Raw genomic sequence first — 20,463 nt, 5'->3', positions numbered from 1 at the left:
ATCTAATTGAATGTCTGGATCTTTACACTGTGATATACTATTTCATTGAGAAAGTTCCTGAAATTGCGTGATAAATAGTAACCAGGTTTTAGTTGGCTTGAATAATTCATTGTACCTTCCTTTCTATGAATCTGAGTTTCTCTTCATGAGATTTGATAAACCAACTATTTGTCAACTATTTCAGGAAAGTTTTTACATATATAGAAGTCTGTAAGTGTTTTATTATAATGCTTTAGACAAATAAGAAACAAAAAACATAGAAATTATCAATATGGTAATTACTACTATTAAGGTTTAAATGTGTTTTGGAGGATGAGTATCAGATGTTAGAGAAAAGAATGATTACTTTTTGTCTAAACGTTATTTATATGATTTTAATAAAAACTTTTAAAAATGCATCCAATGAAATAATCATGCTATGCAACGATCATTTACACAAATTAAATCTTCTAAGCAAGCACAGCTGTAAATATTTATAATTTACAAGATTTATAAGAATGCTACGTGCATATTTCACCTTCAAATGAATAATTTAAAAATAACGGTTCTAATTCTGTCCAGGTAGTAATTTATGATGCGTATGACTAAATTAAATGACGTAAAATTTCTTCAGTATCCTTTCCGAAACTGACTTTTTGAGATGTTTGACTTAAGAAAAGTACCAATGATTAGCGTATGAAAAGTATTTGACCTGTGAAGTGTCTTTAAACAAGCATACAATAAGGTACTAATTTTTGTCTTTGCACAAATACGAAATATGTTAGCTTCTTAAAACACCCTATGTATCGTTACGTGTAAAATGTTTCATAATATTTTACATTTAAGCTTTTTATTTCATTACACTGGTGCATGAAGAAATGTTACATTTTTTCTTTAGACCTTTAACATATTAATCATGAGTTACTATTGATTTACTCGCCTCTATAACTATTATTTTTTCTTTTTACACGGATTCATATGACACATTTTTCAGTAATTTAAAAAATAAACATTCAATGTTAATACATTGAGTACTAAGCAATTAGTATGCTATTGAATAATTCTTACAATAAAAGTTCTCATTTTATTTTGAATTGAAATTTTTTTTACACTGTCTTTAAATTAAATCTCGATTGATATGCTAAATGAAAAAATTTGTATAACATCGAAACATTCTTATCACATATTAATATTATAGTATATGTTCTCAGTACTCAATGTATTAAATGTTGAACATTGTACTTTTAACTCAAGATTAATACGTGTACTCAGAGATAACAAATAATTTTGTATACAAGTTGATAGTTGTTATGAATACAATAAATCTGATTTTATGTATCATAAATCATTTATAGTTTATTTTATTTTATTTGCACGTGAAAACACTGCATAATTTTTATCTACTTATAATAAAATTAGTATAACTTGAACATAAAAAGAATTCATTCTGTGAATATTATTAATTATATTACTTTATTCATTTTTGTTTTAATTTTTCTAAATGTTTGTATACAAAAAAAAAAAATGTCTCAGCAATATTACATAACTTATAACATTTATTATAGCATAATATGTTCTTTGGTTGTATATTACAATACCTTCTCAAAAAATTCTTAATAATATTTTATTTTATTTTTAGTTCAACATCTTGGAATTCACCTAATACGAAACGTAATAACATATAGCTTACCCAAGAATTTAAATAATCATTGATAAATGTAGTGGAGATACTATCTTTCTCACCTTGAAAGGTGGATGAAAAGTAACGACGTTCAGTCTTATTGCGTGTTTTCAAAACAAGGTGTACGTTTTTTGAAAATTTGTGTGTCCTTATATTGTTTTTTAAAAAATTTGTATTAAGGCACGCTAGGAATGTGCAGGATTATTCTTGAAATCTTAATACATCATTTGGTAGGCCCTGAGATATGGCACTCGATACTTTACAATTATAATTTTTGACCAACGGATTACTTTAGACGCTTAAAATACTAAAATATGTATTTTTATTAAAAAGAAGAAAGAAAGAAAGAAAGAATGTTAAGTCTCAGGAATCGCAGAAAACTCCATGAGCGTTTATGAACACAAATTTCTTTATCAAAATATACTCGTCAAGATCATTGTCTAAAGAAAAGACGGAACAACGATGTTCATTCATTTTAAGTGCACTTTTAAGTCATGTTCTCAGAGATTTTTATATCGTTGGGCATACACCAGCGATAACTTGTCCATAAGCACGTTCAGGACCCAAAGTGACAGGTCTCATGTTGATATGAACATTGGTGATACATCCAACATATTGTGCCTGCGAGGTACTTCCTCGTAATTTTCTTCCAAGCATCGGATGACCACCGATGTAAATCGGATGTTTGGACATAACTCCTGCATAATTTTTACCACCGATTCCTGCTGGAGCTGCTTTATGGTCCACCGATAATAGCACGGCATTCTTCTGTTTCACAGCTATATAAAAAGATACAACAATAATAAAAAAAAAAAATTCACGTTTTCTACCAAATGTTCATCGTTACATTACCTCGAATATTATGCCAGTTGCCATCGCACAAAGAATTCGGGTTTGTTGGTTCGAAGGAAGTTTCTATCGAACCTTTAGCTGTTTTTACAAGAAATTTAACCGTCCCATTTATCATTTCTAAAACCACATAATCCCGTTTTCCATGGACAGATAACAAATGACCAGAAGCCGAACGTGGCTTAATATCCATTTGGATGTCCACTGTTCTACCAACTGTGAATCTGTCCACTGAAATTTTATCATACAATTAGTGGTGTATAATTTAATTTTGAGAAGAAATGAACAGAGACGACTTACCTGCTTTGAACAGATTGGTACCATTGCCAGGGTAGAAGAACAATCCTGGCTCAACTCGTTTCGAACATGGAATTACACCCACTTCGTTAATGGGTTCACCAACTGGTTGTCCATTCACCATAAAGTTTCCAAGACATCCATTGAAAGATTTGTCCAAACCCTGAAATCAAGGTAATAACCATTTTCATTCAGAATCCGTACGATCTTTTATCTTAATAAAAATATATAAAGATCATTTGTATTTACAATCATGCTTTGCACTTTGCTGGATATATCCGGGATTACTCCTCCCACATAGAACGGTGGGTTAACATTCATAATGTTCGTTGTTCCTTGAGAATATCCAGTGACAGCGTTGTTCTCATCAACTATAAGCTCTCCGTAGTTACCTTGTCTTTTGAATATTACAATGTGCCATTCGTTGTCGTTTATCTTCTTGTCACTGATCAGCAAAGCTGGTCCACTTCCACAGTCAAATGTATAGTGAAGCTTAAAAATGATGTAACAGGAGACACGGTTAAAATACAATGTTGGTACATTGTGACAATTGTAAACTTTTCATAAGAAAATTAAACATTTTACCCTTCCGTCGCTAATGTACAAAGCGATCAAATTCTCGTTAGCATGATCTGAAGTATAGAATATTATTCCCTCTTCGGCCATGGTTTTCACGTCAATTTGGAAGTCATAGTCATTCCTGTACCTTCCATTTAGAGATCTATATTCCAACAAGCTGTTCCTCGCAATTCCTGAAAATACGATTTCATTCTTGCATTCAAATTTCAATTTTCCATTGTACAAAATGATTGTTAGGAAACCGTACCGAATCGCCAAGTATTTTCCAAGTCAGGATCTATAGCTGGGTAATAAGGAAGACGACACTGATCAACGTGTATCGGTGCCGGGGTGGTAGGTTTCATGGTCGTTGTTAATTCATCATGATTACCGCGTCCCTCTAAAATAGGTTCATCTTCGTCTGGCTCTTTGCTCAAATCAATATCGATAATATCTAATGAAATTGATAGGTCAAAGATTAGATTATTCCATTCTGTTTATAAATGATAGTCGTATCATTATCGCCAAGTTACGCTTACTAATCTGGGTGGACACTTCAACATTATCGTCTGGACTTTCCGTGGGGAGCGGAGGAGGTACGCCATCAGGTTCTGGTTCAACTACAGGTGGCAAAGCTAAACAAAATCAATCAATTTAATCTTAAACTGTTTTTCAATTTCTTTTTATAATTCATAGGCTATCAAGCGTAGTCGAAGCATCGATCACTTACAGGATGGATCACCACCCTTGCACTTTCCTAAGAAGGCATGGGGTCTCTCTGTTGTGTTTGCGAAATTGATAATCACACCATTGAGCGTCGCATCACCGATGCACCCAACGAAGGGTGTCATCGCTCCTGTTGGAGGAATGCCAAAAGCAGCAGGTAAGCCACCGATGTACAAGCTGCCAGAGGGTATCAGTAAGGTGGGCGGTGCCTCGATGGTGGTGTAATTCTTCGTGTCATCAATGTCCAGTTTCAACGAATCTCCCGAATGCGTGGCCGTAATCACGTGCCACTCGTTATCGTTGAACTTCATACCGTTGATACCTGTTTTCAACTCTAATCCCTGGCTGTTGAACGCTAGGACACCGTCTATTAGCGACAGATAGCTAACCACACCTTTCTCGTGGTCAGTTACGTAGAAGATTAAACCATCATTTGCCAAGGTCTTAAACTTCAAGTTCACCTGAAGAGCGTTTGGTACAGAGATGTTGTGCCACCTTACGTAACCAGGTGTATTCTCCTCGAAGAACACCATACTGGCAAACTGTAAACAGAGATTTTTATCTTCATAAACGTAACAAGGATAATCCTGTATAGGAAATTGTAACATTACCCTGACTGGACAGCCGGGAGCGACTCCAAACGCTTGAATGTTGCGGGTCAGATCAACTATAGTGTCCATGATGACCACGTCGTCGATGCAACCTTCGAATCCTTCGTGGGTCACAGGCTGATATGGATGTTTAGCATTCGGTGGGTATCCACCGAAGTAGATGGTATCAGAGGACACCAGAGTCTTACTGTTTCCTGTGGCTCTGTCATTTACCACGTGTACACCGTCTACCTTGAGCACTCCCTTCTTTTCAAATCTGAGAGCCTCCAAGTTGTGCCAGCTTCCATCGTTGTACACGTTTGTGGATCTCAGACTGATCTCTCCATCCCCGAGGTCATACTGATAGAGCACGTGGCCGTCCCTCATCTCTAAGGAAAGGAACTGCCTGCCTTTGCCCATCAAGTAGATCAACCCATCTGGTGCAAACGTCTTAAAGTTCAATTTGATGCTGAACTTTTTGCTGTCCGGTGATATCTGGAAGCTCCTCTTGCTTAGAATGGCGAATCCATGCTTGTCGAATCTATAGCCAGTGCTTGGCTGGAAGTTGATCAGCTTGTCTCTCTCGATGGCTGCCTTCTGATTATTCTCTCCGTCTATAAAGTTCCAGAAGGAGACAGGTGTATCCTCTCCTATCACCAGATCCTCCATTTCACCCTCGAACGAAGATGCTGTGACAGCGTCCTGCATGTTGAAGGACGAAGGATATCCACCAACGAACAGCTTCGAGTGTTCTGGATCGACGTTGAATATGTAATACGAGCCAGGTAACACGTGTGCCTTCTCGTACAACCGATCCTTGCCCTCGCCGATGTCCTCGCGAACGATCAGCTTAACATTTTTACCCGTACGATCGACGATTATCTGTCGCCAAACATTGTCGGACACGAGTTTATTATTGATTATCTTTTCAGGTCCGGATCCGAGGTCGATTATCAGCACTGGATACCCACTTTCGATCAGAAGAGCCATGAAATCGCGTGTCTTTGATCGAGGTAACTTACCGTTCTCCTCGTTACCAAGGTACAGCAAGAAACCATTCGTCTTGTTCGTTCTAAAGTAGAGGGATACTTTCGTAGACGTAGCCAGCAGAGGTAGATTCTCAGGATTCTTCAGTTCGAGAGTAGTGTTTCTGTAGAAAGTCAGACCAACCTTGAAACGATCAGCCAATTCCCTGGCGTTAGCGATCTTATTCTTCAACGCCTCGATCTTGCCCTGCAGATCGTTCCCAGTCGTGTCTATGGACTTCTGATTGGTGTTTAAACTGTTCAATAGTTCTGTCATGTTTGGGAAGTATTTGTCGATCATGTCGAGCTGTTTCTTCGCCTGAGATATATCACGGGACGACTCGGATATGTTCTTCGACAGTTGTTTAGCGTTCTTCAGATCTTCTGGTATCTGATCCACGATACCGTACATGTTGTTCACCGACTGTTTGATCTTCTGCTCGACGTCTACCACCTGATTCATAGCATCCTGGGCCACCGTCGACGAAGGTGAGGGAATATTAGAAAGAGCTTTGTCGATGTTGTCCAACAGTTCCCTGTTGCGCCTGTTCTGGATAGTAATATAAGAAGCATCCGCTTGAGCATCGCTCAACTGATTCTCAGGCGTACCTTGCGTTTTACCCAACATGTTCCTAGCCGATTCCAATAGATAGAAGGATCCGTTTTGCGAGTTCAACACTCTTTGCCCGATACCATCCGACAAAGAGGTAGCATTTTCAGCCGCGTCCATGGCATCATCTGCTGCTTCGCGAGCAGCCTGGATCGCAGTCTCGATGTTTTTGTAAGCGGAAACCGCTTTCACGGCGTCGGTGTTCCTGGTGTCCGTCAACGAGCTGTCCAGGTCCAAGGAACGATTGTACAATCGTTCGGCGTGATCGTGAGCATTCTGAACTGGAACAATTAGATCGACCAACTGCTGATCGTTTTCCATGATGGTTCTTTTTAATATTTCAGTGGAATCGTCTATGGCGTTTGTTTTTAATATCTCTACGTTGCGGTTCGCTTCTTCGAGATACCGACTGGCGTTCCTGTTCAGCCCTTCCCCAGCTATCAGGTCATCATTCGCCTCTGACGTTGCGTTCTTAACGATGTCGAAGTTGCCCGTCTCGGCTGCGATTCTGTTCTCCTTATTCAACCTGTCCACCTTGCTAGCTAGCTCTTGTGCCTTCCAAGTGATCTCGAGAAGATCGTCCATCTTGCCAGTCACGTTTTTGATCTTGTTACTCAAATTGTCCGCCAAAGCAGACAGATTGCTGACTGGTACGTTGTAGTCGAGCATCTCTGAAACAAGGATGTTTGCTTGGTCCGCCTGATCCGTAGCCCGATCCCGAAAACCGACGAAGGATACTTCTTGGATCTTCCTCAGAATATCCGTGGCTTCTTTCAACGAGCTCTCCAACTTTGCGCCTGTTCCCAGCTCGATGTTCAGGGCTAACGATTCAACCTCGGCGACGGTGGATTTAACAAAGTCTATTTCTCCGATCACATCGTCCTCAAGGAAATTCATATCTTTCAAAGTATTCTCTGCAGCCTCTTTCCATTTCTCGCTGTCCTCGGCTGTATAATCGATCCCTCGTTTCTGGTTCGACACCTCTAGCTCCAATCTCTTCACCTCCTGTTGGAGAGGGAGGAAGTTCACTCTGCTAGGGTCGAGGAGCTTCACCTCGGGATACAACTCGTTCACCGTGTCGTTGATGAATTTCAAGCGTTGATTAGTGAAGTAGCTTTCGGCGACCGTGCTGTACTCCCTGAAGACGGGGTCCAACAACTCGGATAGTTCGTCAGTGACGTCCAACAAGTCGCCGGTGCAAGAATCACAAGCGAAACAACCCTGTCCCGGGATCAGAACGTTCCTGTACGGACAGTGGTCGCATTTCTCTCCGATAACACCTGGTAAACAGCTGCACTGACCGGTGGTAGTGTTGCAGGACACTCCGACAGAGTATCCTGTGTTACAGCCGCAAGAGGCGCATCCTTCGGGACCGTAGTTCCAATATCCTGGGATACACTGGTCGCATCTGCGTCCCGTGACCCCGGGCTTGCATTTACATTGACCCGTCACCTCGTCGCACTGACTTCTCTCCGAAGCTGTACCGCATTCGCAAGCTTTGCACCCCTCGCAGGTGTCGTAACCATAGTGATCGTCCGCGCAGCGGTCGCACGTTTCTCCGACTACGTTCTCGTGACAGAAGCACTGGCCCGAGTGACTGTCGCATTCCTTCATTCCGCATCTTTCACAGGCACAGCTACGGCAATCTTTCCTCTCGATCGCGTCGCCAAAGTAGCCCGGTTTACAGAGGCTGCATGCCTCCCCGTAAGAGTTGTTCAAACACTGCAGGCACTGTCCGGTTATAGAGTCGCAAGAACCAACTTGATTGGTGTCGATGTTACCGGAACACTGGCAAGGTTTGCAGTAGTCCCCGGAGACCTCAGGATTCCCGTAGTAACCAGAAGCGCAGACCTGACAACGGGCACCGTAATAGCCAGTGACACAGTCGCAACTAATCTTACTGCCTTCTTCGTTCACCTCGCATCCGGTCGCAAAGTTGTTGCTGGGTATTGGTAAGGGACAAGCGCAGATCAGACAGTCGGTCGGCGTTCCTCCAGTTGCGTTTCCGTAGTAGCCTTCTTCGCAGAATTCGCAATGGTCCCCGGTGGTACCATCTTTGCATTCCAAGCATATGCCAGTCTCGACGTCGCAAGTGTCCGCGTGCCCGTTGCACTCGCAACGAACACAGTACCCTCCGTGAGATCCAGACTGTACCCTGTAATATCCTGGCGCGCATTCCTCGCAGGAAAGTCCCTGATAATTCGGTGGACACTGGCACTGTTCCACGCTGCTGGCTGGAACGTTATACTGGGACGAATAGTATTCCGTGGTTACCTCCAGACTCGCATGTGACAAGGTCGCGGAGATGCTGGGGTTCCAGTACGTCGCTCGAATGTATATTCCACGAAGATCTTCAAGAACCATCATCAGTTGTTCTCTGGTAGCGCTGAGGCGATTTTGGGTGAGAAAGTTTACCTCGATCAATTCCACGGACGTCTCAAAGTTGAGGAACGACGGTGGCTGTTCATCGGCGTAATAAAACAGAGTCGTGTTGGCACCCTGGAGGATCACGTCGGCTGCGCTGACCGCGTTACCAAACGGTCCAGTACTGTAAAAGACTGTATACCTCAAGGATCCACCGTAGGAGGTCAATTTCTTTCCCAGGTACGTATCCGAAGCTGAGAAGTAGATGATCTGCCCGAAAGTATCGTTGGTAGTGAGTCCAACGACGATGCTGGTCTCGTTATACTCTTGAGGTATCGTCATTAAGTACGTCAGATTTCCACCCTTTTCGCTCGACACGACCAATTCCCATCCAGTCATATCGGAAACGTGGGTCCTGTAGAGATTCGCTGACACGCATCTGGTGGTCTTCCCGAAACAGAAACACTTGGTGCAACCTTCTTCGTTGCTCTCTTGGATGTTGAACGTACCTTCCTTGCACACGTCGCAGGCTGAGCCCTGAACGTTCGCCTTACAGAAGCACTCGGCTGTGTACTGGTCGCATATCTCACTGGTGGTTCCCCTGGTGTCGCAGTCGCACCTCTCACAGTGAGGGAACTGCGAGTAGCCAGCCTCGCACTTGTCGCACTGCCTTCCAACTACGTTCTCTTTGCATTTGCAGCTACCATTGAAAAGATCGCATTGTAGATCACCGCCGATCACACCTAAAGGAGAGCAGTTGCACTCCTCGCAACCAATGATCGGATGGAACCCGTAGGTCCCAGCTTCGCATTGATTGCACCGTTCACCTGTGACCCTGGAGGGACAAATACAAGCGCCAGTCTCTGGTTCGCAGAGAGCTATACTTGGACAGTTGCATGGTTTGCAATTCGGGAAACCGTAGAATCCTGTTTTGCAGATTCCGCATCGCCTTCCGATGATGTTGGGCTTGCAGGGACACTGTCCACCAAACTTCTCACACTCGAAGCTTATCGTACCGTCGATGTCGCAGTTACAAGGCAAAGCGCGATTGTTGTAGCTGGCAGTGATAGAGAAAATCGAGTCGCGACAGAAACCTTCCTCGGTAATGTTGATGTGGAAGTGATTGTAGCCACACTTCTTGATAAACTCTTTCGTCTGATCGAACTGGATCTTCTTGAGAATCTTCTCGTTGTACTGCTCGGTTGGAACGACCAGAATATAGTCCAGCCAGATACCTTTACCGGTGCTTTCCTTGAAGGTGATCATAAAGTTCTCGATCAGCTGGAACCTGATGTTACCATCCACCTGTTTCACGACGCTTCGACAGCCACTATTACTGGGACAATGAGGAACGGACATCTTAGCCTCGTAAAACTTGCCGTTCTGCAACAAGACGTCGAGTTCGTATTCCGGGTAATCTGGTTGATAGTACTGCACGATAAAGGTGTAGTCACCAGGTTGCACAACTTTTGCGTGGATATCGACCGTGGTGTTCTTGTCGTCCAAGTAGATGAGCTTACTGGCGTTGTCGTAAATACCGTAGGGTCTGTTTTCAGACTCTGGAATCGTGCTGCTGCTTTCGAATTCGATCTTCTTGGCTTCCGCAGCACCGGGGAACTGACCTTTCACGCACTTGCCATCCTTACGAACGCATATGGATTTTGGTTTCACGTAATCCAGGGACCATTCGTTATAAGGAATGGCAACGACGGAATCGATGGCGACGTTCGAACTAGGCTCTCCTGTTAGAATCAAGCTGATGTAGTTCGAGGGGAAGTTCATCGCGGCCACTCTACCATAATTATCGGTCACAACCTGTCGGCAAATACTGGTGTACTTGCAAGGATAGAGGGTGGCCTTTCCTTTTCCAACGGTGTTGGCTTCTATAAGTAACGTGGACGTGGAGTTCTCATCTTTCGGCGTGACGTAGAGCACCAGCAACACGTGTGGAACTGGCTTTGAGATTCTTAGGTCAAAGTGTATTTCTTCTTGTCTATCGTTGATCAAGGGAAGCTCGTCTCTGTTAACCTCGCGCAGGATATCTCTCTCAGTGAAATATTCGGTCAGAGGGATCCTGACGTTGTTTTCATTCAAGAATCCACCGGCTCCGTGAACAGAGTCGAACATCGTCAAATTAGGATATCCGTAATGACGACAGAGCCCCTTCGAACCGACCTCGCATGGAATATTTACATCCTGAGTTAAAATAGTCGCCTCGTAATACTCAGATGGAAGTAGCACGAAGTAGTCGAGGAAAAGGCTCTTTTTGGTAGCGATGCTGATAGACCAGTGACCGGGGTTCATCACCATGGGGGAAGGAAGATTACCTTGTGGTCCCGCCACGGTTACGAACGATGGTTTAACGGTTGGCTTGAAATTCACTTTGAATTGTTGCTCCACTTCCGATGGATTTTCAGGAGTAATGGTAATCGTACCAAGAATTGGTTCATTGTTAGGGTTCACGTACTTCAAGACCATTCGGTACAAGGATGACTTCTGGATGTAAACGTCAAGAATAATCTCGTCCTGAAGAGCAGAAAACACCGCGTATCCCTTCCAACTGTATCCAGGGAAGTGTTCCTCGGTGAAACCATAACGAACTGGACTGTTGCTGGGTGTTCTGCCGTCTTCTGCCTCGTACTGAAATTGATGGAGGGTAGGGAAATAGTGTGCCTTCAAGGGTTCCTTACAGGTGAGACCCGTGACACGTGGTTGACACTGACATTGGCCTGTTTGCTTGTCGCACACCGAGTTTACTGCGCCACCAATGTCACAAGCGCAATCTATCCGTTATAATAAGTATTAGATTATTGCACGTTAAATAGCCGATTAATGGTACCTCGTATAAATAAATTACCTACCTGTACAGCCGAAGAAATTTCTTTCTTCTAGATTGTACGTTCCATCTATACACTGGTCGCAACTTCTGCCCATCACTCCTGGTTTACAGATGCACTGACCGTTTTTCGTGTCACACTCTCCGATATTTCCAATAACGCCAGGGATGTTACACTGACAGTCTTGAAAGAAAATAGAAAAACCGCACAATTATGAATACACGAATAAAACTATTGTGCCCTTGGAATTCAGATGTCGAGCTTACCTTCGCAACCTTGAGGATTATAAGGCTGCAAATTCCAGAACAATGGCTTACACTGGTTGCATATCCTTCCTTCCACGCGGTCCTTGCACTGACAGAGCTCGCCAGCAGGCAAAGAACCACACCCTTGGAAGGTTTCAAGGACTCCAGCTGGGTCACAGTTGCATCCCTCGCAAGTTGGAAAGTTGTAGAAACCCTCTTTACACTGGTTACACCTGGCTCCATCGAAATTTTCCCGGCACTGGCACTTACCCTCTGCGTCACAGGAGGCGCCGATAGAGCCATGGCTGTCGCAATTACAGGCTGCAATGTTCACACACGAATACCATTAATGAACCTTCATCCTAATAATATTGTAGTACATGAAAAACAAACTTATATACCTATACACTCTGGATACATGTAATAGCCAGGACTACATTGATTACAAGTCCTTCCAGCAAAGTTGGTGAGACAAGTACATTTTCCTGTGGCATCGCAGCTAATAGAGGATGATCCAATCGTGCTGCAATTACATGGTCTGCAATTTGGATACCCGTAATATCCACTGATGCACTGGTCGCATCTGGCACCACCATATCCTTCTTTACAGAGACAGGCACCATTCGATTTGTTGCAAATGCCAGGCACTGTTCCGCGTGTATCGCAGTTGCAATCTGAAAAATTAACGTTAATAAATTTTGTCTTTTGGCAAGTACAAGTAATGCCATTGTAGAGCACTTACATGTACAAAAAGGATAATTGTAGTAACCATGCTCGCAAATATCACAAGTTCGTCCGCCAAAGTTGTTCTTGCACGTACAGTTGCCGGAAACCACGTCACAGACCTCGTCCAGAGAACTCGGCAGATTACATTCGCAAGCTGTCAATTACATTATTCATTGTTACGTCAATAAGTACATTATCCGAGGAAGCAAAGTTCAGTACATTACGAAAATAATCTTCCTGACACGCTTTCGATTTACATTCACCTTCAAGAACGAATCACAAAGTTTCTCTTATCTTAACTTAACAATTATTATTCATTCTGACAGTCTCATTGACGCCGACAACGAAAAGTTTTGTACATATTGGTAAAAGTATCACTCACGTAAACACTCGGGGAAGTTATAGTAGCCTTCCGCGCAGAGATTACAATAATGACCGGCGTAATTCGGTTTGCAAGGGCAAGAACCATCGATTGCCTCGCAATAATTTCCATCGGTTCCGTTCAAGTGACACTGACAAGGTACACAGTTTGGATAACCGTAATATCCAAAGCTGCAACTGTCGCAATCCGGCGCAGTGTACTCCTTACGACACTCGCATTTACCGGTAGCATCCGCGCAGTTTCCGGTCGAGTAGAATACATCGCACTGACATGCTGTAAAGATACGAATAAAGTCTACTTAATAAAGTTTCGACAATTTTACTAGTTGTCGATAGAAGAATAACATACGTTGACAAACATCAGTCGCGTTAAGTGATTTGTCTTGAGGTCTGTAGAACTTGGGTTTGCATCGATTGCAGTTAATTCCTTCCGTGTTGTCCCGGCAATTCTGACATACACCACCACCCTCGTAGTTCCCATGAATATCCAGAGACAAATGTTTCTCGTCCACTTCCGTATCGTACTCGCACTCGTCCGAGTGACCAAAACAGTTGCAAGCTGAACAGGATAATTAAAAAAAGTAATATCGTAGTCAAATTCTATTGTACACTCGCGTGCAAGGATGGTTGCTCTTGGTTAAGGGGAAACTGCCCCTTAACAGATGGCAACCGTTCTTGCACGCGTGTATACTACGCTTGTAAAGGTACGCAAGGGGCTTTAGCATGCTCTTACGTTCACACGTGAACTTTTTGAACGCTGTGGATTGCCGCCACTTCTTCTGTTCGAACCCTTTGCAGCAGGTAGCACACTGAGGGCCACAGGTGTTGTGCTGGCATCTGCAAACGAGTTTTTTCGGCATCTTTGGGTCCAATATGTCGCAGGTATCCGCATGGCCGTTGCACATGCACCTTCCACCAATACTGATGTCTTTGATAGAATAGAAATACTGAAAGACGGTTTTTTATTTTACTCAATTACTCGCACAAAAGTTAAATATGATCCATGTTAGGGTCGCTTACTCTTCTAGTCACGGTGGGATCCTCTCGCACCAAGGACATCAGATGTCCAAGCAAGTTTTTCGTCCTCAGGAAACGGAAACGAACGTTCGTAGCTCTGGTCCATTCTTGCAATAGCGTTGAATTGAAATAGTGTTTGGCTGAGGGACGATTATTCAAGATTGAGATCGGTATTTCGCCACCTTCCAACGGCACTATTTGAGAGTACTCTGTAGTACAGATCACGCTGTCGTCTCTGGTGATCGGTTTATAACTATCTACACCGAAGTAAGTTAAACAATCGTTGGCAGTATCGGAGAAATATTGCCAGGGTGACCAGGTCTTCCCATAATCCTTGGATTTCTCGAGCACCCAGAGTCCAGGTCTCGGGGAATTTGCCATCTTTACGTACACGTACGCCACGTGAAATTCCTGTGGGAATAATTTGATTTATTTAGTACTGTTCTCGTTTCGAAGAGAGTAGATGTAAGTTGTTCCTCGGTCCAGAGGGTAGAAGGCAAAAACCAAGAATCGAGGGACACATGTGTTTGGTATGGAGTTTCAGTACATTACGATCGTTCCTTCCACCGAAATTCTCGAACACGTGGTTCAGAATGCAGCAGAGAAAGAGTGAGAGAGAGAGCTCGTAGCGTAAATGAATCCTTCTCAGAAACTGTTTAGCGAAAAGACAATAACCCCGAAGTTGCAACGAGAATACCCACGGTTTCGTGTCTGTTAACGCTTTACCATCCGGAAGCTTACTAATAGAATTATTAACATGGATCATTTGAATCTTCTTTTGCTTCAACGTCACTTATTGTTGCATAATTTTTTAATTCTATCGAGAGAAAATTATACCGTTCACCCTGTTCCCTAAAAATCATGTTTTCTATTGTCCTCCGGAAGTAACGAGAAGATAATTCTTTCCCGCTTTGCAGGAAAACGCCTACTACGTGATAAAGCAATTTGTTACAGATAAAATACTTAGTTCACAGGCTCATTGTTTCCTGCTACTGTCAATTCTTTGACCAAAATACTCGATGATGCCGTGGTCTGCAACATCGTGAAACTTACTTGTCCAAGATTAATCGTCAAATTCACTTCGTTATACTTCATTCCTCTGGAGAGCGGTGGCGATTGCCACCAGGTTTCCATTCCATCGACCGCATACTCCGGTGGATGCCTCTTTTCCGGGTTATCCGAGTCGCAGTAATCGCATACCTGTGTGCAAGCATCAATGACATTTTTAATTTTCCAAATCCGAAAGATCAGTACGCTAAAATTTTTGCAAGAACATAAAGATTTGGATAGTCGAGGCAACTACTCGCTATTAATCCGGTGTCTCTATATTTAGAGTTTTCTTGAAACACGAGCAATACGTGAACTGACTGAAACGTGAACAGTAGTTACAACATCGTTCGCATTTCAAGATACTAATCGTATAAAAATTCTGTAAATATTGAATATTTCTGTCACTGTATTATCTAATTGATCGTTAGAGTTCAACGCCCTGATCCATGGAAACAAAAAGACTTTACTTCGTAATTTACTTCGTCTGAATAGCATTGGATGATTTCTTGTTATTTTAATTAAATTGTTCATTGAAAACTTTTGACGAGAAATCTTGATGAAAATCACACGAATGAATTAGGGGTATTTTTCAAAGAGCCTTTATGGGACATTGGTGTCAGTCAGTATGGAATTCGAAAAGACAAGATGGTCAAGTGTTATCGAGGGGTCACCCTTATCGTAAGCTTCTTATCGGCCCTCTCAATTCTAGCCTACATGGCATTTTCTTTCGCCCGCGTAAAGAGATACACGTAACACTGTACAGCCATTGACCATTCAGGATATCGTCGATTCATGAATCGTCTCCAATAATATTAATTACACTGTTATCTTCTATTATTTTCGCAAGAATTTCATTCCTATCGCAACTAGAACGTTACGTTTAAAAATAATATTTGCGAAACAATTCATATTTAACTTTCATTAATTAATAGATCACAATTAATATAATATTAAGATAATCGTTTCAAGTGTTCCTATTACCATGAAATCGGTCATCTAATTTATTATTTCCTGTTTGTATAATGAATTCAGCGATACGATACCGAGAAATGCGGGCAATCAGTAGCGATGGTGATAAACCGATTGAAACCGACTACTTCGCAAATTTAATGTTTTTTTCTCTAACGAAGAATTAAGAACATCTAAGGGATGTTAAATAGAATTTTTCTGATCGTTAACAAAAGATTCTCAAAGAATGACCTGTTGAAATTCTTTGTTCTTTTTATCGTCCAATGTCTCTCGCGTCAGTGTCCAGGGGTAATTTTCGAAGAAGAGAAGTTGCGATTATCCTCTCGGATTACTTTAAGATGTCTCATCTAACGTTACCACCAAAGCAGATCTGCTCTTGTGTTCGCAATCAAAGTATCAAATAAAAATAACTTCGTTTGAAGTATCGATACAGTAATTAAAGTACATAAACGTGTAAAAGTTAAACAGATGGCACGTACTGATCATTAATGAAAGACATACATTTACGAATGATTTCATTCACGCCTGAACGTATACACAATTAGTACGATCTTTCCTTATCGCATCTCTAAGAGAGGGAGTACGCGCGTACTAAGTTATTAAAAGCAGCGTTTCAAAAGAAATATTTTTAATGAAACTTTCACCTACATGAACAAATCTGTAAAGTTTAGAAATGAATGATACACTTTTCCTATAAAACTACTGTAAAAAGCGGAAAGGAAGTAGTTAAGCAAGCGATTGGCTGTCCGAAGATTGATAAACTCTTGGACTCAAAGGACCAAATATAGATAAAAATTCGTTTCGAGACTGTGGCATCAACTGTTTGGAGCTAGTGACCGCGTTCAGAGATAAATATTCAACAACTTTCTCGACGAAGAACCAGTGAATCGATGTAAAAAATTTAAATACTTTAACTCTTTCAAGAATAAATATTGATACAAGTATATTGCAGATGATCACACCGTGTATCAACAAGTGTCGTCAACCCATTACATATTATCTTGATTTGCAAACAAGAAAGATAATGATAGGTGTATAAATGTGTTAAACTACGGTATTCATTAAATTAATATAATTGCATATATTCGCAAAACGGACGGATCGTGATCGTACGTGACAACATCTGCTCTTTCAAAGTAGTGTTAGAATGGTTTTCGAATCGGGAAAAAGCACCAGAAACTTGTATACAATGCGAGTAGGTCTTTCATTCACGAACAGAGGATGGTATTCACAGCATCAATGCTATCGGGGCCGAAGCGGTACAAAGAAGAAAATCCATCAAAATTCCGAAAGCATCACTGAAAGTTTCTCCGATTTACCAAAGGAAACGCACACTGGTACGTAAAAATATTCGAGCGACATTTACAGCTAAAATAGACACATATTTCTAGCTTAGAACTAACTAAACTTTTATATATTTTCGTGATTCAGTATAGAATGCTTTCTATGCTATATTAACCCTTCCACTGATTGCGGGGCCGCAGCGGTTCCGATATAATGGATCTAGTAAACCATCTATCCGAAGAAGAAGTAATTAATACCTAATTTAACTGTGTTTAATGTATCGTTCGAATACTTTCGTACAGCCGTGTAGGTATACCGACCTGACCCTGTATCAGATTAATATCCTCATGTTGGTCGGCACTCGCGCCGACGAGCTTGCAGTAGAGTTCTGGACCGGGGGTGTCGACGCCACACGTGGCCGACGCGATGATTTCCTTGCCCTCGGCCAGATTGAAGTACGGTGGCGTCAGGATCTCGTTTCTCGTCTGATGGACCAGCACGCTGGCCAACGAGACGATCAGCAACCACCTCGCCATCCTGACAGTGGACAGATCCTGTCTGCCACTGTCGGCACCTCCTTGCTCTTCTTCTTGCTTTCCTTTATGGCAGCGTGTCCTCACAAAATAAAGTACGCGCGGCTGGGATATTCCCTTTTTCTGTCCCTCTCTCGCAGTCTTTCTCTCCGCGGGAGAATGCGGCAAGAGAGAGACGCGAAGATGCTGTGATGGTGCCTGAACGGCTTCTCGGTGTAGACTGACAGGCCGGAGGTCACCGAGGACCGGCAGCGACTGTGGTAGAGGGGCAGTGGGGGTGGCGAGTCTCTGGAAGGATGGTCCACACACTTTGAAACCATATGCCATGCCATTCCGTACCCCTACACACACGTGCACAGTACATTCTTCGCGACAGAGCAGACTATTGTCTACTTACGATCCTCGAACGCGTCCACCTCGACCACCGATCTAAGCAGAGAGATTTACTGTAGATTATGGGGGCTAATAATTACAAAGTGTTAGCTATAGATCATTTTCATAGAGAAGCGGCTTTGTTCCATTACTCGAATTCGTAGGGAAACCTAATACAATTCGAATAAGAGGAATTTTTGGTAAATAGAACTTTTGCTCTTCTTACATCCGTCATTTTATATTTTATATGTACTACATGTATACATAGGTTTTAAGTAAAAGATCCGTACGGTTAAGGGTTTCTTTTCCACAGCCTCCTGGAGATATCTAGTATAGGAAGGAAAGTGATAAATGATTGAAGGGATATCATAAATGTATTAATTATAGTAGGTTACAACTTACGTTCCAATTTTTCAAAAACATTTTTATTCAACCTTGAGCACGTGTATATATGTATGTACAGTATTTGGTTGATTTGAAACATTTGAGAATAAGTGTATAATTTAACGAGTGAAATATAGTTCATCGCTCATTTGTAAGTATCTATAATAGATCGAGAAATTGAACAGCGTATATTTTTGACTACGCTAATTACATAGCAGCTGAGTTACTGTAAACTTCTTAGTTTACTTTTACTTTATTCCATCTATAATAAATAGCGGAAAACATGATGCTGGAACTTAAAATCACAGATATGATAAAATTTGCTAATAGTAAAGTATCAGCCGAGTCCACCCATATCGTAAATACCCGCGCTGGAAATAAAAAGATTTTTTTAAATTTAAAGTTAGGTAAAAAGAATATCGATACTCTTTAGTGTTCACTTACTTAAGTTAGTAAATGCAGAGATGAACCAAGTAATCGGCGACACCGTATCTGCATTTTTGGCACGGTAAATCGCTAACAATTGAACAACTTTGCTCGAGACTGAAATAGGTGTGCACATTGGCTATAAGAAAAATATTCAAAAATTATTGTCAATTCATAAACGATATTTTTAAAATTTATAAATATTATTATTAATTAATTAACGCACCGCTAAAAAGGTAAGAACAACTTTTGGAATAAGTTGCAATGCAAAAGAAATACTTATAGAAAAGTATAATATTGTGACTAGGATTGAGAATTTATTTATTTTGTTTAAGTATTTCAAGACTAGAAAAATTAAAATATATTCTTGCAATAAGATAACAGGATACTCTAGATAAGATAATACTGAATAACCATTTGTATAATTATAGCTAGTCATCACTGTATAGCTGTAAAAAAGAAAATTTTTACTATATTTATTTATAAACATGTTTCGAAAATTACAAATTTAAAAATAGTATTAAAGTTACCTTGTTAATTCTAGTAAAAGGCCTAAAATTGAAATCTGATCTGCAGATTTGGCAAAAAGTACATTCAAAATTTGTGGAATTTTTAATATAAAACAGAAGCCTATTGTTATAAGGCTTAAAAAATCAATTAAATACTGGAACGACATTTTCTCTAATTATTTTCGGATATCTGTAATTTGATATCATGCATTATATTAAGCAATTTTTATTACATAAATTATGCTAACTAATAAACATATATTGGTAATTCGTTCATTTATCATATAATAAAATTTAAATGTTAAAAATAAATTATTAGAAATAGAAAAGAACATACTGACTAAATTAAAGTAATTCTATATTAACATTAATCTAAACAAAATTATTATTACCTTTAGAAATTATTTTAAGCAATATTAATTTAGAAGTTTCGAATTATCATAAAATCATAATTAAATCATTTTTGTAATGTTTAATTAATTGATACAGATTGTTCACCTTTTTCGTGACAATTAATTTTCGGCACCACTTGTGTCAGAAACACATTCATACAACCATCTATTACTACTGACGTATACACGTCAACTTGGATGTGTGTGTTTTACATCTGCGTATATAATCTCCCACGGATGTCGGAGACATTGTCGGGAATGTTTAACACTTGCATAATCATATTTGCAGAAAATGCACATAAATAAATAATAAATTAGAACTCATAACTAGCGGTTAAAGAAACGTCGACCTTCTTTAACAGCGCCATCAATACCACATTTATCTGCACTTAGTAAATTTTCAAGTAGGCAACATTGCCAGAAGAAATCTCTATCATGTCGAATAGATCTATATATGTACACGAAAATGATTTGGTTGTGTATGTACATAAATATATGCACACATCCAAGCAGCTGATTAGAACTGACACCACATCCTCGATAAAATCACTAGGATAAGAGCGGAGAATATAATTATTTTTGGACATCGAAGAGGTAAGAGTGTTTATTTTTACATTTTATAATTGGTTTATCAATTAAAACTTTAAATACAGTTTAAT

At 40.8% G+C, this 20,463-nt stretch overlaps 1 protein-coding gene across 4 annotated transcripts; it reads right to left on the bottom strand.

Moving 5' to 3' along the window:
• Positions 1–1,433: 1,433 nt before the first annotated feature.
• LanA (laminin subunit alpha) lies at positions 1,434–20,187 on the bottom strand. 4 transcript variants are annotated; one of them, XM_034321837.2, is made up of 22 exons: positions 18,496–18,713; positions 18,384–18,420; positions 18,119–18,150; positions 17,509–18,009; positions 14,939–15,085; positions 13,889–14,296; positions 13,602–13,815; positions 13,218–13,427; positions 12,870–13,142; positions 12,504–12,641; positions 12,163–12,435; positions 11,783–12,082; positions 11,541–11,699; positions 4,702–11,462; positions 4,095–4,632; positions 3,904–3,999; positions 3,633–3,818; positions 3,392–3,558; positions 3,056–3,298; positions 2,810–2,969; positions 2,513–2,740; positions 1,434–2,439 (listed from the first exon to the last, which is right to left on the bottom strand). In XM_034321837.2, the coding sequence occupies exons 1-22, from the start codon at positions 18,514–18,516 to the stop codon at positions 2,171–2,173; spliced, it is 11,361 nt and encodes a 3,786-aa protein (XP_034177728.2). In that variant the 5' UTR covers positions 18,517–18,713; the 3' UTR covers positions 1,434–2,170. The 4 variants fall into 4 exon arrangements, 1 of the variants encoding a protein (XP_034177728.2); XR_013062724.1 differs by lacking the exons at positions 1,434–2,439; positions 2,513–2,740; positions 2,810–2,969; ... (13 more) ...; positions 13,889–14,296; positions 14,939–15,085 and adding exons at positions 18,922–19,042; positions 19,130–19,352; positions 19,434–19,602; positions 19,805–20,187 and having other exon boundaries at positions 17,906–18,009; positions 18,119–18,420; positions 18,496–18,848; XR_004581132.2 differs by lacking the exons at positions 1,434–2,439; positions 2,513–2,740; positions 2,810–2,969; ... (14 more) ...; positions 14,939–15,085; positions 17,509–18,009 and adding exons at positions 18,922–19,042; positions 19,130–19,352; positions 19,434–19,602; positions 19,805–20,187 and having other exon boundaries at positions 18,050–18,420; positions 18,496–18,848.
• Positions 20,188–20,463: the final 276 nt, after the last annotated feature.

This window comes from Osmia lignaria, chromosome 9 (assembly GCF_051020975.1).
Source record: "Osmia lignaria lignaria isolate PbOS001 chromosome 9, iyOsmLign1, whole genome shotgun sequence".
In the NCBI taxonomy this organism is placed as follows: Eukaryota; Metazoa; Arthropoda; class Insecta; order Hymenoptera; family Megachilidae; genus Osmia; species Osmia lignaria.
Note: the sequence above shows the minus strand (reverse complement) of the source record. Positions and strands in the feature narration are given on the sequence as shown.